Raw genomic sequence first — 27074 nt, forward strand, 5'->3', positions numbered from 1 at the left:
AGCTCCAAAGCCGGAGCTGACCTGCACTTCTGCGGGGTGAACACGGCCGTCTGACCTGCACTGCTGCGGGGTGAACACGGCCCAAGGCCGGCACAGCATCACATCATCCCTGTTCGGGGATGTTGTTTATGGTAACAGACTCATTCCATGACCAACACTCCGAGCGTGGAGCGGAGCGGTCTCGGCCCGGTCACCGAGGGAATCAGAGGTAGGGAGGCCTCAACCAGCGGCCCGGGTGTCCCCTCGGTCACCGCGGTGTTCAGCCCCACGGGCCGGGGGTGACCGTGGCACTGCGCCTCCCGACGGGGCCGCGGGTCCCCGCCGGGCCTGGCTCTCCCCTCCTCGTGCCCCGGGCAGTGCGGGCGCCCCGGGCGCTCCGTGAGGGCCGAGCCGGCGCCACCGTCCCACCGCACCCTGCCCGCCGCTCCGCGGATTCCCCCATCCCAGTGGGATGGCGCCGGGGCTGCTGGACCTGGTGCACTTGACAACCTGGGCCGTGTGTGCCGTGATCAAGCTGCCGCAGCTGGTGGCGGTGCTGAGGGCCGGCTCGGCCTGGGGACTCAGCGTCAGCAGCCTCCTCCTGGAGCTGGCCGGGTAAGGCGGCGGGGGCACACGGGGACTGCGGCGGGAGCAGCGGCTGGAGCCGCGGGTCCCCTCGGCCGGGGGTGCGGAGCACCGGGGTTGCTGCGACAGCCAGGGATTCATTCCATCCTCCACGGCTCAGGTCAGGCGTGAGGGTGCTCTGAGGGGCGGCCTGGGGGCGGCGAGCACTCCCCGCTCCCGCGGTGCCATATCGCCCCGCTCGGAGCTCAGGACCAGCTCCGCCAGCTGAGCCCACACAGCCTTTTGAAAAACTTCCCGGTTTAGTGATTCCGCTTTGTTATTTAAAGGGAAAGTCGTGTTTTTTAACTTGCCCGAAACCATCCCGGACCACGCACGTCGGTGCACACAGCAGCTGCAGAGGGTGTAAGCCTGTGTTTAGGTTATTCAGTGGCCCGTGTGCCCTGTGGTGCAGGTAGCTGTACTCGTCAGACAGGCTTCCCTCACCCGAATCAGTAAGACTTAAATAATTCCTTAAGAAAATTACAAGCCGTGTCAAACTCCAAAGACTTGTGAGCCTGTAATGAGCTTACATGGGCTAGGCTTATTAAATCTTGCTTAAAGAGGATTGTATGAAACGACATACAAATAAGCTCGGTGTGTGCACGTTCAGGTGCGGGTACAAGCGAGAGAAAGCACCTTGAAGCGCCCTGCCTTGTCCGAACCGGGGGGTGGAGGTGGGCAGAACATCCAGCCGGGCGGCTGCGAGGAAAGGGGGTTTCATCCAGAAAAATCCCCTCACAAAAACGGCGTGGTGTGTCTGAGGGTGCCCGTGCCGCGTCTCCAGGCAGGGCCACAGCTCCGGTTTACCGGAGCTCTCAGTGGAGCCGTGCAGAATCGCTCAGGTTCCGCCGTGGCCGCTCCCCGCCCGCCTCTCTCTACAGCAGCCTCAGCCGAAAAGCGGTGACAACACTTCAATCATTTGTGTGCGATGGTTTGCATTAAAAAGGGTTTGTAAGTAATGTTTGAGATGAGCATGGAGAAGCTGGAAATGTCTCTTCAGCACCTGTGTGAGAACCATGGTACCCACACAACTACAGGTTCTGGTCCTCTTTTAAACTTTTATTGTGTTTAGTAGACTGTTTACCCTTCTACCTTTAAAGACTTTGAATCCAGTTGCAGGGAGCTGTGTGACTGCCACTACAAGCTGGGCTGGTTTTGTGAAATCATCATAGAGTGACCAGGTGTGAGGGGTGACACAGAAGCATGGTGCTGGTGGCTAGGAGTCTGATTTGACTCTACATCAAATAGCATTTCTAGGAAGTTCAGATATTTAAATTCTGAATACTGCAAAAGCCAGTTTCTTACAAGGCAGGCTGTTCCTTCTGCCGTTTTTCTACATGAGAAACCATAATATTTTTTCTTATGTAAAACTGCTCTGAGTCCTTTCTGTTTTCTATACAGCTTTGAATTTTCTAACCCCATGATCTTGCAGGAGAGTTGGAAGTACAGAAAACATTAAAGTTCAATTCCTTTTAGGTACTGTATTGTGGAATGGCAGGAAGGAAAATTGCCATTGTTTGGTGCACTTAGAAACAGACTCTTGGTCTGACCAGTAGAGCTACACTGAGTAATCTCATAACAGTATAGTCTAGACAGCTTGGAAGACATTTTCTACCCCTATAAAACTTGCTTAATGTACAAATTGAACTACAGACATAAATAAAGAAATCAGAGTTATCCTGGAGGTGCCAAGGCTCTTGCAGAGAGAAGGTATGTCCTAGGTCTGGAAGCCTTTATTTCTTTCTCAGTAATTACAATAAGTAAAATTATGCCTTATAGACTGTGACATGAAGGCCTTGACAAGAAGTGTGGGCAGTGAGGGTAACAAAAATATATTACAGAATGATCAGGCTTGCTCTGTGCACCTGTGTTTTGTTTGTTCGGTTTGACAGCAAGGGCTACACCTATCTGGAGCCTTTTGGCACCACCAAAACAGTATAAAAGTTGTGAAGGCATTTGTGTCCCTCTGTGCACTTCGTGTTTTGTATCTCTCTCTTCAGCCTCCTTGTGTTTCTGAGGTACCAGATCTATTATGGTTACCCCCTGGAGACATACCTGGAGTTTCCTGTCGTCATTGCACAAGGTAAGTTGTGTAAGCCATTATTTTGGAAATGGAATGGGGCTCATTCAGCGCTCCAAGTCTCTGCATGTAGGTACAGTGCTCCACTGCAGTGGTGCTGGAGTTGTGGGGAAGAGGGAATTGACATCTCATATAATAACTGAATTCTTTTAAATGCCATTGAAAGAGATGGTCAGGTAGAGGAGAAAAACTGAATTATTACACAGAGTGACAGTGTAAACTCATCCTTTTGTCTGGTTTCTCCACATGGGAGAGAAGCATACTAAACACTCCAAACTCTAAGAAAAGCTTGGTTTTGGAGCTTGTAGTATTTTGGTCATCAATCACATTCGAGAGACAAAAGCTGTAAGAAAGGCGTTTCCACAGACCTCGTGCCCGGTGGAACTGTCTAGGATTGTGTTTGGGTCCCTTCAGTCCTTTCTGTGATGAGCCACCTTTTGTTTATTGCAGATGTCATTCTCCTTAGCTGTATTATGCATTTCAGTGGAAAAGTGAGACGAGCTTTTTTCTATGCTTTCGTGTATCCTTTGAAATCTGGGAGGTTTGGGGAGGTTTGGTTAATGTGGCTTGTTTGATAGTTGTTTGTATAGCAGCTGTGTCATTACTTCTTGTGTGCTACTATTGTAAATCATTCTCAGGCACCCCTCTACATGTATGCCACATTCACATGCTGATTTCTGGAATCACAGTAAAATCTCTGCAGGAAGTAAGCTTTATAGCTTAAAAAGGCTCTCAACTGATAAAGATTAAACTAAATTTTTAATTCACATCTTTTCTACAGGGATGCAGAGAAGAAATAACAGATTTTTTTTTTTTAATTTTTTTTAAAAAATTCCTACCCACGCAGGTTGTACTTACCATAAAGACAGCACTGTTTGGGTTTTTTCTAAATAGGACTTGGGTTTAAATCTCAAATCTTGTGCTTTGGAGCAGGTTTTGAGAAACTCCAGACACTATTTGACCAAAGATAGTGTGAAAAATAGGAACACTTAGTGTTTCAACCAGTTCTTAATATGTTTTATCTCGATTGTATAGTCTGTTAAAAAGTTTCAATAAGATTATTTCCAGATGTTTAAAAAAAATCTTATTCCTCAGGCAGTTTTGAGAACTTTGTATCCTATAATTTAAGTGCTGTGAAACTTAATGTAATATAAGATTTTGGGTGGGCTGGTACATGATAACACTGAAGAAGTGGATAATAGACCTGGCCATGGTAAGTGCTACATGATTATCTGAAATTAGATCTTCACATGAAATGACTTTTTTTCTGGAAGTATTTATTAGTGGACTCTCTCCTATATATGTCCTTGGAAGTATTCATCATTTTGGTTAGCTTTCAGAATAACCCACCAGTTTTCAGATACAGGTTCTTTCTTTTGTGAGTAGCTGGAAAACAGTACCAAAAATAGAGACTCTACGGGGGGAAAAAAAGCATGTTCTGAGATAAGTTGTTACTTGGTGGTGCCTTGATTAAAACTAGCAAATACTTAAAATGTTGAAATTCTACTGCCACTTTAGTCCTAGGGTCATAATCCCAACCAAAAAACCTTTAACACAAGAGGAAGAGAATAGAGCATCCAAGCGTTTGAAACAGGGGTTGTGACATATTTCTTTTTTCCCCTTTAGTTCTAAAATTTTGCAAGAAAAATATAATTTGATAACGCCTACAAAAGTTAAAGACGGTCTTTTCTTAGCAAGAGAGAGAAAGTAAAAAAGTAATTGAGATGAACAGCAACTGCTAATGCAAAAGCAGTTTGCATGCTTGATGATACGGATAGGGAGAAAAGGTTCCAAGTCCTGTGCTGATCCTTATTTGCATCAGAAATCCAGGCATGGCACAAAGGCCTGTGTGAAGTCCTCTCTACCTGCTGCCTTTGCAAAATCCCCTTTAAAAGGGGGACTGAGTGAATAGTGCATTCCTGTTACTATTTTTTCCCTCCAATTAGACTAATTTTCCACACATTTTTGTCAGTTTTCTCATTCCTTTATGGTTTGGTTTGCCAGACGTAATGGTAACAGATGGTCTCAATCAACCTTGCTGTTTAGACTAGGTCAGTCTCATTTTAGCTGACTTTTATAAACAGTTTTATGGAGCAGGTTGAGAAGCTTGTTTTGTTTCTTTGCTTCTTACTGCATTTGCTTCTGTCAAGCATTTGTCAACAACATTAGCAACTGTGCTCTTTGAGCTTCTTGCTGGGCAGTGCCTCAGAAATGAGTCCTTGTTTCTGGCAACTCTCAGTTTTTGCTTCACTGTTCCTTACTAAGAAACTGAAGTACTTGGGTTGCCAAATACTGGAAAACTGTAATTTTTTTTTAAATTCTAAATGAGAAAGCTACTCCTATTCACATAATACCATGGCAGAGGCAGAAGTTCTCTCTCTTTTTCACCTGCTTTTCAGAATATGTGCACGTTCATCAGTGCAGCCAGCAAGCTGGTTCAGCTGCAGCACCTCAGGGAGACCAAAGATTCCGGACAAGCGAGCGCCCTGACCTGGGGCATGTCTGTATACGCCTCTGCAGGTAAGCTACAGACAACTTGGTGTGAAGTACTGAGTTCTCCTAGTTCCTTTTTTCATAGGTCTTTACTCAATCATAGTAGGTAAAGATCTTGCCTTGGTTTTCCCTCAGTGCTGATGCCTGGGACTCAAATATTATGCTGTCTCTTGAAAACAAGCTTTATCTTTGACACCAGTGATAAAAACCAATGACTTAAAGTGTGAATATGAGCAAGAGAACTGGAATTGAAATAACTGAAAGGCTGTCTTTATGAAGAAAATTTTTCCATGTTCTATGACTTAATAAAGTTACTAGTGGTCCAGCATGAAAAGGTGCTAAAATTTCAGGTATTCAGTCAGACAATGCTAATTTTGAAAAGCTCTCTACAAATAAAAACACACTTAATGCTAAATACCTTTAACTCTATGGCTACTTATAATTACATTTCTTGACAGAATTTATGAACAGTGATTTGTGGAGTTCATGTGGCGATTCCCCAGTGGTCTACATGAACAGTTGTTTGTCAGAAGTGCCTTTTGCATCTTCACAAAACTCATTTAAAATATTCTCACTATAAAACTCATTATCCAGTGATGCTGGATCTATTTCTACATGAAAAAAAGTCAGTAATTAGAAGTTGTGGTGAACAGCAACAGTAAACTTTATAAATGCTTTTACTCTGCTGCATGTGTGAAATAATTAACAGTTAGGTTCCTTATGGGAAGAGAAGCTGAATTCCTTGTACTTGCAAAACCTGAAGGCACACACGTGAACATTCCCAATGGTTAAATCATGCTAACTCAACTGTGGGTGTAGCTCACTGTCAGCTCCTGAAGGAGGGGCTGAACAGAAAGAAAAGCAGTAAACTGACCACGTCCAATCTAGTGTGATAGATGTAAAAATGCTAATTATATCTGTGATTTTCTCATTAAAAAAGACCCTTAATACATTGTCAGTCAGCTTTGAGAGCTCGATCTCCGAAGACAAAAAAGTGAAGAGTGGACGCACTAAAACTGAGAATGTATATATTTTTGTATATACAGTATATATATTTTATGCAAGATGATCTTCTGTTGAAAAACAGATATTTCATAATTTTTTAGAAGTATTAATGTGTCCTATTTGTTCCACTAATCAGAATTCATTCAATTTACAGCAAGAATTATTACAACTCTAATGACTACAAATGATCTTGCAGGTTAGTGAAGTATGGAATTCTCTGCCTTTCTAGGGAACAGCTGCCACAGTAGTTTTTAGTTGTTTTGCAAAACACTTAGAATGTCTCACAAGAACAAACCATGAACCTGATAGGTTAGTGTGGTGAGGGCAGGATTACACAGGATTACAAATCAGGCAAAGACCTCAAGGAAAAAAAAAAGCCAGAAAACTGCTTATGCTTGTCATGTGGTGCAACTGGTCCAAGAGGCTTTTTTTTCAAATGGCAAAAGCACTACAAAATTAATTCTGAAAATAGCAGAATGAAGTATTAAAACAGGTACTATTTTAGTATATAAGTAAATAAATATAGTAAAATACAAGTTAAAAAAAACCTGTAGTAATTGAATGAGTTTTTCAAGTAATAAGTATTTCACTTACTGACAGCTTTTTGAATTGAAAATTTCTTTTAGAAAACTAAAGTTCAGTTTAGTATGTGAACAGTTTTAGGTCCAACATTCAGAAAGTTTATGACAGGCTGAACATGAAATGGTAGACTGGTAAGAAATTTTTTAAATCTGACTTAAAATATATAATTTCCAGCAAATCATAAAGCAGATTTAGTTAACAGCTTCTTACTGTCCTGAGAAAACCACAAGAGCTAGGGAATGTCACAGATTTTTCAGTAAATTGGTCAAAATCAAGGCTTGGTGGATGCAAGAACAGTAACAATCCCTTTGTACTTCATCTGGTGGTTCCTTGTTCTCGTTCAAAACTACTTCATCAAAAACATCACTTGAATGGATTTTGTAATTTTTAAGCAGCCTCTGCAGCCCAGTAAAGCTGTAGCTTTGCAAGCATTGCAAGTGGGTCTTTCACTGGAAGGGGAAGTCCCATTTCTGGCCCACATTTCCACCCCCATGCTTGCTGCTTTTTCTTTGCCAAGGTAAGGAGTTTGTGGGGCTGTGCAGTTAACTGGTCACCAAAGATTTGGCAAAATGCTCATGCAGGGATTTGGTCAGGGTCAGGTACTGAGTCCACGTCACCCACAGCTACACATTTACACTGAGGGGGAGGGAGGAAACACCAGGAAAGCAAAGCTGCTGCTGGGTAGAGCTGCTGTTTGAAACACAGCACCATCCACTTTGGCACATGGAAGGGCCAGCTGCAAACACTGATGCTGTGCTGCTCTAATGGAAAATGTTTCCCATTAAGTTGCAACACTGAACACATTGACACGTAGGAAACAGATATCACATAGTTCTGAAACAAAGTTTTGTGTGCATTTCTGTGAATATTCCACCTACCAGAGAGACATCAGACATACCTATACTTTAAATACCTTCTCACAGGTAGAGGTACTGTGCTGTTATGGTTTAAAAAGGTACTGAAAAACTGCTTTTTTCAGTTGTCAGATTTTCTGTCATCAAAGTCTGACAGATAAAAGTATCTCCTGTCTTCTCAAAATCTAAACTTAAGAGATAGCAGTAGAGAGTAATTCCTTTATTATAAATAACATGTGCAGCTATAAAGAACATGTGAGCTGTGACTCTGAATTTAACTTTTGGTGTGCATATAAATTTATATGAGGCCTCTCATGCTTGTACTATTCTCCAGGTTACAAAAGAATTAAAGGTACTGGAGTGTCTAATTTTGAGCTATCTCTGAAAGTGATGAAGTGCTAAATGCTTGGATTCATGCTCAGAATGTGTGGATTCCTGAACATGATAATTGAAACTAATTGGCTGAAAACAGTTTCCAAATGTGAACCAGCCTGTGTGTACACCAGCAAAAGTTTACAAACCAGTGTTGTAACAGTTGATTTTTTTGATTTATGCTTACAGTATTTTTTTCTCTTTTAGTTCTCATCCGTTTCATAGTCATGCTCATTCTCAATATTTGGGTCACAGCCACAATCCTGCACTACAAGAAGACTAAAAAGACTGACTAGACGACACTCATCAGCACACATATCATTACCATAAAAATATATAATTAAGCCTAACAAATTTAAGAATTCTTCAAAGATTGAGGAAGCGCTCTCTCTCTCTAATATTTACCCTTTAGCATACTTACAGTATTTACAGTACTTACAGTGTAGTACATTCATGCTTACTTTCTCTTAGAAATAATTCTGATAAGATACTTAATTTAAGCAGCATATTTTTATTGGTCATTTCAGACAAGTTTCACTGATACCACATTTTCTCTGGATTTTTTTACTACAAGGTATTTCATAGTTAGATGTATATATATTCTGGTATCACTTCAGTACTTTCTGGTTACATATAAGCAATTTTCTGTAATTATACATGATCAGTTTTGCACCAACATACTGACTTGTCCTGCTGCAAGACTGTAAAACAACAACAGAACTTTGTCTTCTTCTTGCAAGCAACTCAATTAGTTCAACATTAACTGTCTGTATTTTAGGATGAAGAAAATCTTAGTCAAGGCCCAATCCAGAATAAGGTTCTAATTACTAAATCACAAATCCAGCTGGGATTGTAGCACTTACATGCAACACTTAAATAGTACAATTTATACAGCTGATACAGGATACCCATAGAGTCACTTTCCTCAGTATACCCAGTTTTTATTGGATAAGAGAGCAAAAACTCAACTATGAATCATTTTTCAACCTGAGCTCTCATTCACTGAACATAGTATTTTGAGAACAGCAGGGATTAGAAAGCATGGGAATTGATGAAACTGTGGCCAACAATTAAAAATGCTGTTCGAGCAAAAGTTCCTGGAATGATATCCAGAATTCCCAAACACCATCCATACTGACAGTGACATGTGCACCTTGATCCATCTCAGCAGACTGATCTCCTGTGGTTGTCAGGTTTTAGTGATACTGCTCTGTGGTTCATGAATTTTTGGCCTGTCAGTGCTAAGTGTGTTGAAGAACATAGACTTCACTTAAACTTTTACTTCAGAAATTCTAGTAAATTTATAGTACTTAGAGTAAGAAGGGGGAAAGGATATTCTTGACAACTATTAACAGAGGATTTTAGTTTGAAAGTACTGCCTTCACAACCAAAAGTTCCATTAGTAATCATACAGCTTGCCTTCATTTATCATTACATTCCCCAAAATTAAAAGATACAACATTCCAAGAGTTCTTATGGTGTTGTGTTGATTGGCATGTAAAAACCTAGGCACCCTTGATCCCAACACCCTTGAAAACTATGGGAAGACTGCATTGACTTCATTTGAGGCAGGTTTTCTTCATAACATTCTAAATTGTGTGACTGCTGTGGCGCAAAGGGATCTGCAAAAGCAGATGTTTCTGCCAGCGAGCATGCAGCAATTGGAGCATTCACCAGCAGAAAACAGCTCCTTCGTATTCTAAATTTTAGTGGGAAGGGCTGGGAAGAGATGTGTCTGTGGGCAGTGATTTCATGTATCCCACGTTACTGAGAGCAAGTCAAAGATGAGCTTTTTTTTACTGCTCCAATAAAAAGTCTTTCTATGTTGGTTGAAAGATTAATTGTAAACATTCTGATTTTACTAAAGCTGTGTAAAGTATCTGAAGTGGTCTAAATGGTGGCAGGTGGCATGTGATACATTTTTCAGGTGATACTAATAAATGCTATTCTTCAAGATTGATAGTGTCATTCTTACAGTTAATTTTCATTGCATTTGAGTTTTTATTGTTTATTGTTCTCTCCATATATGGAGAGAAAATGAAATATTCATTACAGGTCATAAATGGGCAGCTTTCACCTTAACACCTGAAGCATCAGGCTGAATAATGACCTGCCAAATGCTAAAGAGCTCCAGCATCTTAAAATGAAAAAAACACACTAGCTTTTAAATTAAAGCCTTTTCTTGATAGAGAAAGGTTTGTATGGAATCCAAACCTTCTCTGTTATTGACATCTTTCACACTCCTGAGTGATGCTGTAGCAAGATGAAGCTGCTCCATTTTTGGTTTGAGAATCAGCACCTCAAGATGGTTTTTTATCATAAAATACTGAAAATGCATTTAAGAACAGTTCTTAATAGGTTACTTAACACATTTTGAATAAATCACCTTAGAAACCTGTGGGAAAAAAAGACTGAGGAAAACAAATAAAGCTGGGTAATTAATGAACTTAAGGTAAAGTAATTTTGTGGACTTGGAAAGCTGGACCATGAGTTCATTCAAGCTGCAAGAGATATGGAACAAATCAGAAACTAGCAGTAAATAGTTTAACACTTTTTCCTCTCTCAGAGAGTAACTTTCATAAACAGAGGCACATTCAAATTCCAGGCAAGCCCCACGAAAGCGCAGACACTGTGGTTTCCAGTAGGTAAAGAATAATCTTCTCAGTGGCTGGATTAAAGGCAACAGCTTTAGACAAATACACAGGCAGGATAAATCTTGTTAAACTTGTCATTCACCAGTATCAGGGTGGAAACAGGGAGGTCATTTGCTGTGTAATGCAGCAGCAGGGCAAAAGCAAGCAGGGAGAGCATCTTGGATTAATGGCAGAAGGTGTAAGCAAGTAAGCAGCTCTTGTCCACAGGGCTGGAAGTAATCCAACTCCATTCACAGATGCTGTACAGGTGTGAAATTACACACTCAGTGTCTAATTGTACCAGTTCACAACATGCTCACAAGGCAACACAGCCTGTCCTGTCCTAGCTGACAAAGTGTGTGTCTTGCTGGGGCTTTCAAAAACTTTGAGTCTTCTTGTCTATGAGAAGACAAGGTCTGAGTTCCAGCAGAGTCCACTAAAAAACCCCAAGTACCTCCCGCAGTGGCTGTGAGGAACTGCAACTGGATTTGGCAGCAGGTAAGCTAGAAGCTCACTTCAGCTGTATGAGAAAGAAAACATTTACCATGAGATTTACTGTAGAAAGAATGAGGATCTGAGTCCAGAGACAGTGGGTCTGGACATGGATGTGAACAGGGGAAGAGGGGTATAGCTTATTTTTTCTGTCCTCAGTGAACAGAACACTGAACACAAATGCAAACCCATCCTCTCCCCACCCTATGGGCCTCCCTTAGCACTGGGCATTCTGTGTGAAGCAGACACAGGTGTCTTTCCTTGTGCTGCTCCAGTCCAGCAAAGGATGCAATTGCTTGGACTGCTCAGGTGTCCCTGTCCCTGCCTGACCCCTGAACCTCTATCTGCCTTACAACTGTGCCCGTGGCTGTTCCTGATCCTGGCTCTGCTCATCTACTGAAACACAAGAGAAAGGAGTGGGGTGAGCAGGCAGTGACAGCCCCCAACCACTGCAGGTCAAGAGCTGGATTTTTAGTGCAGTTTGACTCTGGAGAAAGTAATTCAGAATTAGCCGAGTGGCCCCAGTCTTATAAAAGGCCTTCACTCAGTTCTTTAAATGAGGTAAAATTACTCTTCCTCCACCAACCAACCATCCATTTAGTGACATATGTAATAGGGGGAAAATAAAAAAAAGAAAATAACAGCTGAGTCCACACAAGGAACCATTATAAATGAACTCCACAGATGTGGAGATAACTGAAATGAGGTAGTTTCCCAGCCATGTATTTTCCCTGATGATAAACAATGACTTCCCTCCAAATTCTCTTCAGGCTGGTTTTTCCACTCTCTTCCAAATTTTTACATACTTGAAATTCATATTTATGTATGAAGCAGAACATTAAATGTCACCTTCATCACTAATAATGGTCTAAGGATGTCTCACTTCTGAAAGTGAGGAAGCTAAAAAAAAAATCTTAAAATAAGATGTTCTAAAGTTCTTGGTTTGTACTAAATTTAATTTGCTGGATTTTAAGCCAGGGTTCTCCAGGACACTTCAGAGTTCTCAGTGATGACAACTGTTGAGGTCAATCAGGTGCCTGGGAGCCACAGTGAACATCATTGTAACAATCTGATAGATCATCAATTGTGATGGATCCAATTACAAGCCCTTGCCAGCCTCACAGACCTGAGTCCTGATAAACCTCAGGTGTTTCCTGCCTAACGGCAAGACAGACATACAGTCATTTTCAAGTTAAAGGTGTCAGTATTCCATTCTGTATTGGCAGTAGTTTGGGGCAACCATCTCTGTCTTGGAAAAAAACTCAATCTTTGGGCCAGGGGTAAAATAAGAGATTTTTACATCATAGTTTTGATGAAATTTAATTTAAACTGAAGAACAGTTTAAATAATTGTCACAATTTTGTTCATACCCTGTTTTGTTTCATTATTTCATCTTAGAACTTTCTTAAATTGTCAGAAGCCTAAACAGGTGCCTCTGTGCATTATATCACTGACTCACAGGGAGGGAGCTTTAAGAGGGCAGACACCTTCTTTTATCTGTCAAGTATTCTGGAAAATGATGTAAAGAACAGAACCTGCAACAGTCTAAAACATGACAAGTTAAGTTGGCTAATGATGGTTCTGATCCAAACTGTGTAGTAACATGGCTCCATGCTGAAAATCAATTCTACTTACTATCTTATAATTGCAAGTCATCTGTGCATATGCCTTCTCTGGAATGTACAAGATTTCTGCTTTGGAATGTGAAGGCTTTGGGCAGCAGTACCAACTCATACTATATGAAAATCATAAATGGAATAACACACATCCTATGCCTCAGTGTTGCCTCTGTCAGGTAAATCTTAATGAAACACGAATTGAGCTTCTATTAAGCATATTTTAAATAATTACTGGAAATTCTTTCACCTTTGAACAGCTGACTATATACAGATCCTGTAGAGTGGTCTTTCAAGAGTCTGACTTATTTTGTGAGATTTTTTCCCCCCATGAAATGCACTGTCAGCACAACTTACAGTCCTCATGGACTCTCTGAGCTCATGGGTATTTTCCTCACTCAGCTTTGTTGGTTTTTTTGGTTTGCACAAATGCCCTCCTTCCAGTAATACAACTCCCTTTGCTGTAGCTCGGAACAGAGCTGGCAGGGGAGCCTCCCCCCATGGCTTCGGATTGGATTAAAGGCTACGCAGATCCTACTGAGTCTCAGTGGCCCCCAGGACACAGGGATTGTAATATGCTGGAAAACATCACAGAGACACCTGAGACCATGGGATGCAGCAAGCAGATTCAAGTCTTGAAGCTGCAGCCAGACCTGCATCCAGCTGCAAGACCTGCTCCAAGAGCCTACCAGAAAATGGACCAGTTGAGGTCAGAGACAGTGCAAGGCGAGCCAATATGAAAGAGGGCTCAGACCTCAGTTGGGGTACCCGGCTTCTTCAGTCTTAAAATGATTAAGGGATTTAACATCTTAGGTAACTCCAAAAAAAGTTTCAACCAGTTCACTTGGCAATTCAGTGCCCAAAGTCTAAGCAGTTGGTGATCCAAAGGACAAGAAGATTGGCTGTGATCTCACAAGCCTAGTTACTGCTGGATAGCCATGCTTACCAAGTGGTGCAAGAGCATCCTGGGCAAAAAACACCCCAAAGAGCAATGACAAATGACAAGAAGTACACGTCATGAGGCCCGCAGGGACAATATAAGACAATGCATAGAAGCAGGCACACATCTCTGAACAAACACTGAAGGCCTCAACTTTAAAATGTGGTGGTAGGACTGAAGCATCCCACGCAGCTGTCTTGGCTGTGGAAGCATTTCTGTGCAGCTCCTCCAACAAGTAAGGGCTGCAGGCACATGACATTATTGGACTCTCTGCCCTTTCTTTTCAGGGTGATGATGTGTTTTTCCAGAGTTCTTTAAGGTATCAGGACCACATACACCTATAATGGAAATTTCATGACCTTTCACCATGACTTTCATTTTGAAAGCTCACTTTGATCTTGCAGCTTCTACAAGATTATTGAAGCAAAAGCAGCTGCAGTCAAATCCAAGGCTTCACTCTTGCAATATCAAGTAGCAATGTGGCTTTCTTATCTTGCTTCTTAACACTGCTTCCTGCCTACAAAGTGGAAAAGATTCCAAACCCCAGTTTTCATTAATAAGACCTGTTAATTAGCATCCCTGTGCCAATACATTATTTTCTTTACATCTCCACTTCTTAAGAGCTATGTTTCTACAGCTACAGCTTTTCCATTGATTGCAGTAGTTTCTGGGGAAAACTAGGCTGGATGTGTTTTGAGTGTTCTTCTCTGCCACACACATTGCAGTAGACTTGTGTATTTCTCAGATGAGAATGTCTGAGTATGTACACCTGCCCAATTTTTAGGCAACTTCAACATTGAACACAAATTGTATTTTCAGAACTTCTCCATCTACATCTTTTATGGAGACTAGAAAGAAGAATCCCCCCCAACCTCATGAGGGATACTTCAAAGTAGCAGGCAAACTCTGTGATCCTTGGGATTCTGATAGAACCCTAAATGATTCAGAAGCTTATTTTAAATGATTCAGAAGATTATCTTAAAAAATAAGAAATAATGTTTTCAATTTAAAGTGTACTATATGCAGAGATGATAATTTGTAAAAAAACTGTAATACACTCTAAAAGGCACCAAGCCTGTCAGAGGTCAAGGAGTATCTAGATCATGCTTTTAGTCATATGGTTTAGTTTTAGGTAGTTCTGTGAGGAGCAGAGAGTTGGACTCGATGATCCTTATAGGTCCCTTCCAACTTGATATATTCTGTGATTACATGAAAAAATAAATTAATCATTATTTTAACATGAATGTCAAGGCAAACTATCCAGTAATGTGGAGGAGACTGAAATACTCCAGTTCACTGAACCAGACCTTGTACTGTTTGTTCTTTTGCCTCAAAAACAGAATAAGGAGGTGATTAAGGGTTTGTACGAGCAATGCAGGTAAGAAGTTTGCTTTCATATAAATTCACCTTTTCACAGCAGCATCCCAAATACAACCTCACAAGCACAGGATGGTAAAGGCACTTGGGACCAAAAGATGTAATTCTCTTCTAAGGATGATTCTATCACAGCTAGATGGGAAATTAATACATTGCAAGATTACAAACAGAAAGGCTCAAATTTCTAATGATCACTTGACATTAGACACTAAAAAGAAACTAAAGAGAAAAAGCACATAATTTCATTGGCAGCTTTCCTGGCCTTGGTGCCTTCAGAGAGTCACTGAATGCCTGTCAAAATGTAGGAGGTTCAGTGTTTTCCAGAGGCAGTAAGAGAAAGTAAGCGAAATTTCAGTGATGTTTTAAATTTGTCACTGCTAAGATCCTCAAACCTCTTGCATGTTTCCAAGTCCTACATCCTACTGTGATTCTATGTCATGTTTTTGGTTACAGCATCATGCCATGCTCAGAAGCACAAGAACCACCACAGTTTTCCTCTAGTTAAAAGCAGACTTGCTGCTGGGTTGCTGGCAGTGCTGGAGGGGCTGCACTTCTTCAGGGACCACAAGAGGTAGGGAATTGCAGCACACAACTAGGACAGAAGTGGAAATCTTATTGCAGAAGGGTCTTTCTGACACCTGACAAGGTAATTCCAATGGAATTACCATTGTCCTTCTGTGATGGTGAGCTCTTGCACTGGGAACTGAGGAGCAATTTCTGTACAAGTGCCTTGAGCTTCTGGCTCCAAGTCTGACCCCTGGATTTTCCAGAAGATTAATCTGCAGCTTGGCTATACCACTTGTTTACTCTTATGAGACAAAAGGACTTGCAATGAGAGAATTTTCTATAGGTAATAAAGGCCAAAAAATGTCCTGTTTGCTGAGGACAAGCCTGTAACAAAAAGAAAATGTTAAAACATCAGTGACTTTCAAGACAAATACTCCTTAGTTCATGAATATCCCTTCTCTCAAAAATACTAAAAGGTCGCCACCAGACAATAAGGAAACAACACATACTCCAGGAACTAGCATTAAAGAGGTGTTTGCATTTCACAGCAGGATAAGGCAGAAGAACAGAAGAGCAGCTCTGCCTTTTGTGTCCTGGGTACAAAGCCAGTGTGCCTCAGCCCACTGGCCTTGAGGAAGCTGTGCTAAGTTAGCTCTGCTCTGGGCAGAGGGCAGAGCACAGGACCCCACTGCTCCCCGACTCCATCTCAGCACAGCCTGCTGTCCATACAGCTGAGGACCTTTTGTACAAGCATGGAATTCATACACGGGGCTAGCAAATACTATCATATAGTACATTTCCTAAAATGTCACACTTAGCAGGGCCCCATGGATTCACAGTAAATGAGGGCAAGCCAGGAGAGAAAGTGCAAAGGATCCAGCCCCAGCAGTGGAGAGCTGCCAAACAGCTCCCCCAGAGTCTGCTCTTTCTCCAAACACACAGCCTTTGCTGGACTGCCTTTGGAGCAGCCCTTGCCTTTCCCATATCTGCTGCAGTAGTTATCTTTATATTTAAATATTTCAATTAATTACCAGCTTCTCAAGTTCAGAAACTATTTTACCTTACTCAAATAGTTTATTTAAAAATATATATATATATAATATTCTCCAATTCAGAAAAGGATAGAACTTCCCACAATGTAACAATTTTTTATATATATATATAAAATATTTATGCATTCAGTGAATGGAAACAGTTTTACTGTATACATTTTTAATGTTGTACTCTATGCAAATCTGCATTATCTAAAAATATACCGTACTTCTGTAAATCAAAATAAGCAGGGAAAAACCACTGTTGCTGTGCTCTGGGTTATAATACCTAACAGAAATGATATGAAAGTTTTAGTTTTAAATTTAAGAACTCACAAACAACATTTTACTTTGTGAGCACATAAATAGAAGACTGAATACATTCTTGCTTTGTTAAGCTGAGCTGTAGTAGAGGTTACAAAATGTAAATATATTTATTAATTTTCAGTATTTCAGTGTTTCCAAGTCCACCTTTCATGATAGTGTTAAATAAAACATGGTCCTATCCTTCCAAACATTTCAACACTCTTTAAAAAACAAAAACAAACAAACAAAATTTTAAAGTGAAATGTCCTCCTTCATTGAAGTGTTAGATCATATTTTAAATTACTGCACTCCCACACAATATTTTATATATATATATATATATTCTAAATATATATATATATATATTTATATATATATAAAGAGACCAAATAGGAGACTACATTTTTTTACTGTCAATATGTTTAACATCACATACTGTAGTTGTATAAAACATGCATTTTCTGGGATAATTATGAACACATCATGAATGAGCCCATATATATTATATTTTTTGTACAACTCCAAGTTTAAAAAAAAAAGTCAGAATAAGTGCCTCTGAGGCCCTTTCTTCCCAGCTATCAGTTCTCAAAACACACTACTGAATTATTTATCTATGCCTACAGCTATGTGCTAGAGAACCAGATTAAAACTTTAAAATACATCTACAGTATGTTTCACTTTTCTTAAAGTTTGTGACAGTCCTCAGATATTGTGTTGTGAAATGTAAAAATAGTCACAGATTCTTTTATTTTCCAGAAATAAAAAAAAAAAACAAACCCACATCTAGGAGAGTATGCAAAAACAAGGCAAAATGAAGTTTCATAGCACTTAATGAGGGTTAATATAAGTCAATAAGGAGTACTGAGGTTTGTAAAAAGGGCTGGATGAGCAGTTACATGTACAAGCAAATGGTCTGGTAAATCCCATGCTCTCAGACATTGTTTCTGTAACCAACACTTCTCCACCCTTAAAACCAGTCGATATACATTCAAAATAGGTTGACACTGATATACTTAATAGGTGTAAAAATAGTGCACTATTTTTTCTGCCACAAAGCAAAACTGCATCCTAAGAGCTGGTAAACTTTCTTTTTCCTTAAATAGAAAGAATGGGCAAAAAAAAAAACTTGAAAAAAATTTAAATTAAGGCAATTAGACAGGTACAAGGGGACTGCCCATGATGATGTAGCTGAAACTAGTATATACTTCAAACCTATACTAGCTGCTGAACACTGACATGCAGCTTCTGATAGATGTGTATGAATGATATAAACTTCAACATTATGGCTTTATACAAGTGCATAGTTGCAACTGCAATAAGTAACGGTATCTGATTAATAAGCATAAAAAAATAAAGTGGAAAGATTTTTAAACCCTCTTGCAGTATTACAGTACAATATATTTACACAGTTTAATGGTCACTTCTCACAGATGCAGTCTATATCACTATGGTGGATCTTCCTCCGGTTCTACGTGCAGACGTGCTGGTGGCATCTTTACGAAAGCTGAAAAGTCAGTTTCTTCCATTGCAATACTCATTCCTCTCGATCCTTTTATGAAATGTAGTGTATGTGTCTTGCCAAGAAAGCTTTTGTGGAACAGAGTTTAAAAGGTTACCTAACATATCCTTTGACTTTTTACCAACCATTCCTCAACTGATCAGTCACTTGGGAGAATACAGGAAAACCTTCAGAGATTAGTAATTTATATTGCAGCAAAAATGTAAACCTCTGATATATATAGCACAATCTCTCAGGAAAATATATATTTTTAATATATTTTGGGATATGTTTCAGTCTTGCTGTAATGGGAAGAAAATTATCACCTTGACTGTGTCTGCATTCACGGAAAGCAGTTAGCTGAAAAAGAAGCAGGAAGTTTGGTCAGTAAATGCAACAAATGTAAATCTGACAAAAATACACTTCTTCAAAGTCTTCCTTTAAGATGGGTTCATCATTGCACTTGTGAGAAGTGCCTTTCCTCTGCATCCAACAACAACATTACTTCAGTATAGCACATCCTTACACACTGTAATCCCAAATCAATTAAACCCCCTTACAATACATGAGGGTAAAGTACAGTATGCACAGTATAACAGTTACTTCTAAAGGATTAGTGATCAGTAAGCTTTTAATACACAAAGATGCAGTATATTTAATTAACATAATGCTCATTACTGTGAACACTAAGCCAGTTAAGTTCTGCAGGAGCTGGTTTCCTCAGTTCTCTGAGCACACAGCAGAGGAGCAGCCCCAGTGCCACTGTTATACAGCTGAGACATATCTCACATACCGTCTAAAACAATTGTTTGGCATTTAACATTTGGGTTTTTTTCTGTGTAAATATAAGATTGCATCAATGTGTGAAATGATCAGATCCTGAGGTCTATAAAGAAGCTAAAGCTACTTGCAATACATCCAGAATTAAGCCATGGGACAAATCAGATCACTGCAACAGCAGGATCTTTCTAAAGCAGTCAGGGAAACCACACCATGGAAGCTGCAAACCCGTTTGTTTACATAGTTGGCAAATGCGTGGTTAGGTACCCAGAAAGCACAGCACTGCAAAGGAAGCCAAGTCAAATTCACTTCAGAACAGAGGTAGAAAAGCAAAATGCAGAACTCCAGTGATTTCATGTCTGCTAGCCATAGATCAGTTTATATTCAAAGCTTAGAAATGAAAAGTGTTTGTAAATACCAAGTCTACTTCAGCTAAACATCCAACTGCTAGCATGTCCCTTTTATCCTTCAAATATTCAATGCTGAGGTTCCCAGTATTAACATTAGATATGAGCAACAACCCTGAAAACAGCAGTTTTGGTTTTTTTTTTCAGGCAGGCAGACATGAATTTAAAAAAAAAAAAAGTCTAAAATTAGAAAAATAAAAACACTGGCAAAGGCAACAACTTTGTTTTAAAGAAAATGACTCCTCTAAAGGTTCAATATGATGAACAGAATCTCATTTTTCTATTTAAAATTTTAAAATGAGATATTGTATTTTCTCTGCTTTGAGAAACAAAATCCAACATAGCATGCTGTATTCAAAGGCAAACAAATCCATTCCTCTCTATTTAGATTTACCCCTTATACTTCTTCAGAAATCAAAAACATCGTCATCATCATCATCATCACCATCAATATCATCAACATCATCAAAGGACCAATCCCAGTCCTTAAATGCCAGATCAAGTAATCTGCAACAGGAGGGTTTGATGTTTAATGAGTGTCACACTTCTATAAAAGACTTGAAAATTCCTTTTGCTATCACTAAACCTTTTTCACTGAAAGACTGTTAAAGGCAGGTGGTTTTTTCCTTTGCCTATCACGAGTATGAAGATTCAGTTAGTGTTCACGTAAGTTAAGAATATTGCATTCATTGCAAATTCATCTCAAAAATCATTCCATTCAATACAGAACTCTTACCATATTGATTTTTTTCCCTAGAATTTCAGTAGGAAAGACTAACATACCTTTTATAAAATTATCTGCTTTCTGTTTTGTTGCTGTTTTTGCTGATTGGTTTTATGCTCTCTTGCTATCCCCTTCTAGACAATAATGCAAACCTAACAATTTTTCCAATAAAATCAAGTTAATTTTGAGTGTTGAAAAGAACACTGAATAAGATAGCACTTCATCTGAACGTACAAACAAATATAGCAGGATTTTACTGTGTCCCAAATACAGGGTGATTACACTAGGAAGCTATCCTGTAGCTCATTATTTAAAGTTAAGCAATGCCAAAAAAGAGGATATATCAACTTGTTGTCTAGACCTCCCTGTCTGTGCTCCTTGTATGGTCACTATAGAACAAAGACGGCAAACAAGGCAAACCCTGTCAGCAAATGAGTCATTTTACTTATCTGAGGCATTTATTTTGGGATGAGGTGAATCATTGTCTAGAAGCACTCATCTCTTTCTGTTCTAATATCTGAAGTACTAACTTTTCAACTGCTATAGCTACAACAAATGAAACACAGCCTAGTCATCTCTCCAGTGAGCTGGAAGGATCCTAATCAGGGTCGTATGCCAAGCATAGGATGCAGGCATGGAAGCCTTACCCTAAGAGAGCATCAATATAAACATGTTACATTGTTTAATACAGTTAATCACATGTTTTAAACAAAATGGGTTTCAGGGGAATTTGTATTTTCAGGCTTTAAACTATTTAAACCTTTAAATGTGATATAGCCCTGAAAAGGCTCAATATTTATTTGTTACATGAGCTATGGCTATTACACTTAAACAATTTATAGGAATTAAAGTACAATAAAGTTGGTTTTTTTCCAATTTGGAGTTATCCATTTGGCACGATCCAACCAAATGGCTAAGAAGAAATTATATGGCCTGTATGAAAAACTGGTTTGCCCTTTCTTAAATCCTCATGTAAGAAAAACAGCCATGAAAACCTTGAAGAAACCATCATTGTGTGAAATTCCTAGCAGGGACAGCCTTTTTAGGATCAGGCAGCTTGGAAGGAACCTCAGGAGGTTTCTAGCCCAACATCCTGCTCAAAGCAGGGTCAGATACAAAGCTAGCCCAGGATGCTCAAGGCCTTGTCCTGTCAGGTGTTGAGAGCCTCCAGGGAGGGAGCCTGTGCAGTCTCACTGGCCTCCCTCTCTGCATTGGTTTTTCCTTCTATCCTGGCTCCTTCACTCCTAGCTGGAGTGTCTCCTGGTTCAGGGGAGCCCCTTGTTTCTCACCATGCAGCACTGATGAGCCTGGCTCTGTCTCCTGGATGCCCTTCCCTGAGGCTGGGGCAGGCTGCTAGGGGAGCCCCTGGACATGTCCATCCTCCAGGGTGAACAAGCCCAGCTCCCTCAGGCATCTGCTCTGACCATCCTGGTGGCCTCTGCTTGGTCCTTCCCTAGTGTTATGTCTAGCTCAGAGGTGGAGGCAGTGTTGTGCTGCAGACTATGGAGTGAACAGAGGGGTATCATCTCTTCCCTTGGCCATCCAGCTGTGCTCCTCTGGGTGCAGTCCCAGAGCCTACCTGGCTGCCAAGGCCCACTGTTCAGTCCTTAGATTGAACTGGCAACTACATCTTCATTCTTCATAAAGTTCATAAAGGAAAATTATTTATTTCATATGGTAAGCCCTTGCACAAGAGCCTCATAGAAATAACACTGAGATATAAATTTACCAGAGCAATTAGAGTTATTTATGAGTATGTGGTTTCTAATTAAAGGTGTTTAAATCCATACAAATTACCACTGGTTTGACAGACCTGCATTATTCTGGTAATAGGTGACATGACCCCACAGAACTACATTTTTCATCTGTTAGGTACATTTGTGAGGCTAACTTGGAAACTTAAATTGAAGAATTATATGCTTTACATACAAAAATGCTCATTCCCCTCCTTTTCCTACCAGTATAGAATGGTAAATACTATGCTATAAAAGCATTTTGTACCAAAGTTGAAGACTGAAAAAAGGGTATTGAAAGGAAAAGAACTATTTGCAGAAAACCTAAGAATAGCTATTGAAAGAAAAATCAGAATATCATATACCTTTATATGTTAACAGCAAGAAACAGAGTTACACCAATAAGTTAGACTGTAAACTGTGCAGAAGTAATCTACTTGTCCCCCAAATTGTCATGAATGTTTTCCTGATTCATGCTTTCAGTTCTATCACTGATATTTTGATTATTTTTGCAGAAAGAAACTCTTCAATATTTGGTCCCTAAAAAGTGATTTAAAAGTTTTTTTCCTTTATGATTATAATAAATCTATTAATTTAAAATCCAAATTATGAGGTCTGATTCTCTCTAAAATATGTAAATAAAATCAACATAATTTGACTGTATGAAGGTTGGGAGGGAAGTGAAATTAAATTACTCTAAGTCCTTCCACTATGCATGTCCATCCATTAAAATACCAGTATCTGTTTAAGATTCTTATGCTTCATAGCATAAGGATGTTTTGTGGTAATAGCAGCATCACAGCAAGAGTGTGCTTCCCTGTATTCTCCATTGTAACTCTGACCACTCATCCAGCCCAGGTCTCACCCAGCCACCTGAAATATTGGTGCCAATCTGGTCACAGAAAAAAGGACAGCAATCCTGTCTAGGCACTGCTCAATTACCTCTCTGGGGACAAATGTTCAGCCTTTGCAAAACTGGAACACTGCGATGAACAAAATAAGTGAGACCAACTTTTTCACAGGCTGCCAGCACTGGGAACTGACAGAAACAAATATAAACTAGTACTGCAGGTGATGAAAAAAACAAACTGGAAAAAAGCCAGCAACTGCCCTGCACAATCATGTAAATGCTACCTGTAGAATGCTATCAACTTCCACAGCACATAGGATTCTGCTCCCTTGAAGTGATCCAGCAGGAAACTAATGATTTTTATATGGACAGTTTTTACCCAATTGAAAGAATCTGATTTGACTATTCTTTTAGGGATCATGAGACATTAGCATGAGCCCTTCTACCCTGAATAAGGAATTGAAACCAATTGTAGGAAAACATTAGAACAATAAATTAAATAGCAGCTCTTGTGTCACCTTGGTTTGTTTGGAGGAAGCTGTCGACTTGGTCGTCTGATGGACTGGTTTGGCTGTACCTTCATGGAAGTTCTGGGAGAAGATCGAGCAAAGGGGTCTGGTGCTGGAGGCTTCTTGGGTATTTTTTTCACCAGTCGGCTCACCCATTTTTGCTGTTCTTCCGTAGAATTAGCTAACAGTAGTAGATTCTTCGCCGTAGAAATATCATAGTACACTGTAATAAGATTTTAAAATAAAAATAAGTATCATTTTTATTCTAAACATGACCCCACATCAAAAATTAGCTGTCAGATTAGGATACTCTCATACTCGAAGCAGAGAAGTCAGCAGAGAGGTCAAAAGTAAAATAAACCAGTAGGTTTCATGGCTGCTGACAGTGCTTCCTCCTTATATTTTGAGAGTAACAACTTAGTACTGTGGAAGATACACATTCAAGTGAAAGTAAACACGGGTAATGCAAAGAGGTGTGACTGATATTAAGAAATTATATAATGTTGAGTCATAAGGAACAACCTTCACCAAATGTAACCCCTTCCATAGCACTGTTGTTTCCCACAGCAGAGCACAACACACAGTGTGAGCACCTTACAACCACCATGCTCTGCTGCATGAGGATGACAACACAACAGGTACATGCACACCACAGCCACGTGCCATGAACCCACAGCAGAGTGACCCTCATGGAGACATCCTCGGAAAGGGGCTGATGGCCACGTACTAACAAAAGACAAATTAACCTTTATGTTCGGTTGGTGTCGGACCATTACTAGAATCCTCTGATCTATTAGAATGCCTTGTGACTCCAGCACTATCTGCATATTTAAATACTTGCTATTTACCTTTGCAAGGCGCTATAATCTCTTCCTTTTTATCCATGTGATCTTTGTGACATTTGATATGGCAGCGGCGACATTCCAGAGCAGGAGGAGGTTTGAACATGTGCCACAGGGGCTTCATGCAAGCTTCACAATTGGTTGGGAAGTGATAAAGAGTAGGTATAAACTCATGTCCTTTGTGACATATGTAATTTGACTTCTCTCCCATGGGCTCCACAGGAAATTCCTGTTCCTTTTTGCTCTCTCCTTCATTAGCATATAGGATCTAGAATGAAAGCAAAATAATCTCAATTCTCTGAGATGGCAAATATAAATTCACAGTCATTATCTAAGTACAAAGATTGAAGAAGTACACTAGGAATGATTTGTCAATGATTTTTTTGTAGATATTTCATTAGACAGTATTTTTGACAATGTCTGAAATGCCATGTCTGTTACACTAGAAACATTAATTTATTAATGAATACCTGGAATATCCTAGGAATTTCCTTGGAATCTGCTCTGTACACATCAGTCTGAGTGACTGGTCGGACATGGAAGAGTTTGCTATAGGAAATTGTTTCAATAAGGACAAAAATTAATGTTACCACAATGACAAATATGACAGATTAAGTTAGGATACAACATACCACATTAAGGCTTAGAACCATTAAAGATTTGTCAAATTTGTACAGATTTCTAATCACTTGGTAAAGCCCTGTCTTTCAACCCTGCACATGAACTCCCAAAAACTCTAAATAAAAAGAAATCACAAGCATCCAGCTACATTTGTGGAAGCACTGAGAAACCATTATCATGTGACTTTAATGGCTGCTGGCACCTTTCTAACACAATTCTGTCCCCATGCGCTGAATAGCCACATTCTGCATTTATAAAGAAAATAAATTAACTATATAGCCTACCTGGAAGGCCACGTTGTAAGAGAAAATACATGAAAACTAAAAATTTTATCCTCTGTGCTACAGTTTTCATTACATGCTCTGCTCCCAAGTGTGTGTGAGGAAGGTCTAGCTGAGCCTAGTGGGGGCACTTCAGTTACACCAGGGCTCAGTGCAGCTCTCTGGATCAGTCTGAGCACCACACTGCTCCTCCTGCACCAGTGCCTACAGCAAACCCCACTCTGCACCACAGTGGGTCCAGCTCTACAGTTCAGATTAAAAAAGTCGTGTCCCATGTGACGTTGTGCTCCCAGAATGGACCTCAAAAAGCCCTTTGGTCACAGATCTTTCCAACAGAGTTCACCTACAGATCAGAAGAAGGAAACACACATGGCAATACTTACTCTATATCCAACACCATATGGGGATTAGATTGCTCTTTATCTTGTTCACTGTCATAGAACAGGATCTTCTTGCTGCTTACAATTACATACTGTTAGGAGACAAAAAGATAAAACATGTTTTAATTCAGCTCATCACAGATGTCAAATATGTCACAGCAATTTTCTATCACATATGTTGTAGCAATATTTTTCTACAATTTGATTAAATAGTATCTAAGTGGACAGTGGTAGTACTGTATACTAAGTCCACGTCAAGGAATTCACTGCATAACAAACAAAATTCTGATTACCTGATAAATCAAGTTATATTATCAGAGTAAGTGATTTGTAAACATATTTAAATATCCATGAAGAATCAAAAATGAAGATCAGGAAGAAAGTAGGATATAAGCTTTTCCTTTCTATTTTATTGATTTCATTTTCACTTGGACTGGTAGAGAGAGTAACTGTCATTCTCTGCCTATTTCACATGTGCACAACTAATAGGGATCAAATTTAAAAAGATCACTATTATACTTACCAGAATAGCTAGCAATGTTCACTAAAAAGCTAATTACCTAAAAGATGTCCTACTTCCAGAATTTTGCCTAGAATTAACTGTAGGGCAGCAGTAAGGAAATTTGTATGAAAATGTGGATGTTACATTTTGGACAAAGACTCATCAAAGAGGTTACTGAGAAGCAGTAAACAATTGAAGGCTGCACAAGGAGGAGGAGGAGGTTTTAGTTTTATCTCCTAAATAAAGAAATTGTCAAGAGCACCTGTTTCCAGACTCTGCCTAATTCCACCTATGTAATACTGCTGGGAATGCTTATGGCATGTATAAACATTTGAAGATCATGAACAACTGTTCTCAACTCTGGCTATACAAAGAGGTGTCTTAAATTATTGCAGTTGTCTTAAGCTGCTCGCCTCAGATGTAGCTATACCAGTTAACAGATTTTATACATTAAAGTAAGGAGAGAACACACAAAAGAAAAACTGAAGTGTTGAAAACCTACAGTAAGTTTAAAGTTGAGCCTATACATGAAACAAAATAATAAATCTGGTTTTCTTACCTTTTTAACCCATCCAAATTTTTTAGTGTTATTTCTAACAGGCATTGATAGCCAACCTTCCAATCTTGATTCTGAAAAAGAGGTATGTATTAAAGAACAGACAAAAAAAATATTTTTGAGAATTCTGTACATTTTTAAAGTTATTGAACATCAATAATAAACCAAGAGAGCAAACATGAGAAGATGAACTATTTAACAGTATGAGATCTTTTGAAGTTTACCATGGAAAATGTTCAGGAATACATTAAATAATGCACCACTGAATACAGCCAATAACCAGCAATGCAATCACAAAGAAGTAGTAGGAAGAAGGGAAAGAACAAACTTGCAATTATAGCACACACATTCCCTTTAGTAATTTTTTCATGTCTTAAAAGCCTTATGTCTATTGACTGTTACCTTTTACAAGAGCACCTAAAGATATTAGTACAGACCACACAACATCCAATCCAAGACCAAAGAAAAGGCAAATTACCACCACAAATAACCTATATACC

General features: G+C 39.6%; 2 protein-coding genes across 2 annotated transcripts in view; one reads left to right on the forward strand and one right to left on the reverse strand.

Moving 5' to 3' along the window:
* The first annotated feature begins 332 nt into the window (after nt 1-332).
* On the forward strand, nt 333-9949 carry SLC66A3 (solute carrier family 66 member 3). The gene is made up of 7 exons (XM_059842883.1): nt 333-594; nt 2604-2686; nt 3134-3203; nt 3839-3896; nt 5083-5203; nt 6336-6377; nt 8197-9949. The coding sequence occupies exons 1-7, from the start codon at nt 452-454 to the stop codon at nt 8283-8285; spliced, it is 606 nt and encodes a 201-aa protein (XP_059698866.1). The 5' UTR covers nt 333-451; the 3' UTR covers nt 8286-9949.
* ROCK2 (Rho associated coiled-coil containing protein kinase 2) overlaps nt 8481-27074 on the reverse strand; it is a 104937-nt gene continuing 86343 nt past the window's right edge. The window contains exons 27-32 of the mRNA XM_059842881.1: nt 26578-26648; nt 25520-25608; nt 24705-24783; nt 24241-24502; nt 23402-23615; nt 8481-18749 (exon numbers count right to left, since the gene is read on the reverse strand). Coding sequence (XP_059698864.1) covers nt 18746-18749; nt 23402-23615; nt 24241-24502; nt 24705-24783; nt 25520-25608; nt 26578-26648 — 719 coding nt within the window. The 3' untranslated portion in view covers nt 8481-18745. The remainder of the gene's footprint in view (nt 18750-23401; nt 23616-24240; nt 24503-24704; nt 24784-25519; nt 25609-26577; nt 26649-27074) is intronic.

Source organism: Haemorhous mexicanus, chromosome 3, assembly GCF_027477595.1.
Source record: "Haemorhous mexicanus isolate bHaeMex1 chromosome 3, bHaeMex1.pri, whole genome shotgun sequence".
Taxonomy (NCBI): domain Eukaryota; kingdom Metazoa; phylum Chordata; class Aves; order Passeriformes; family Fringillidae; genus Haemorhous; species Haemorhous mexicanus.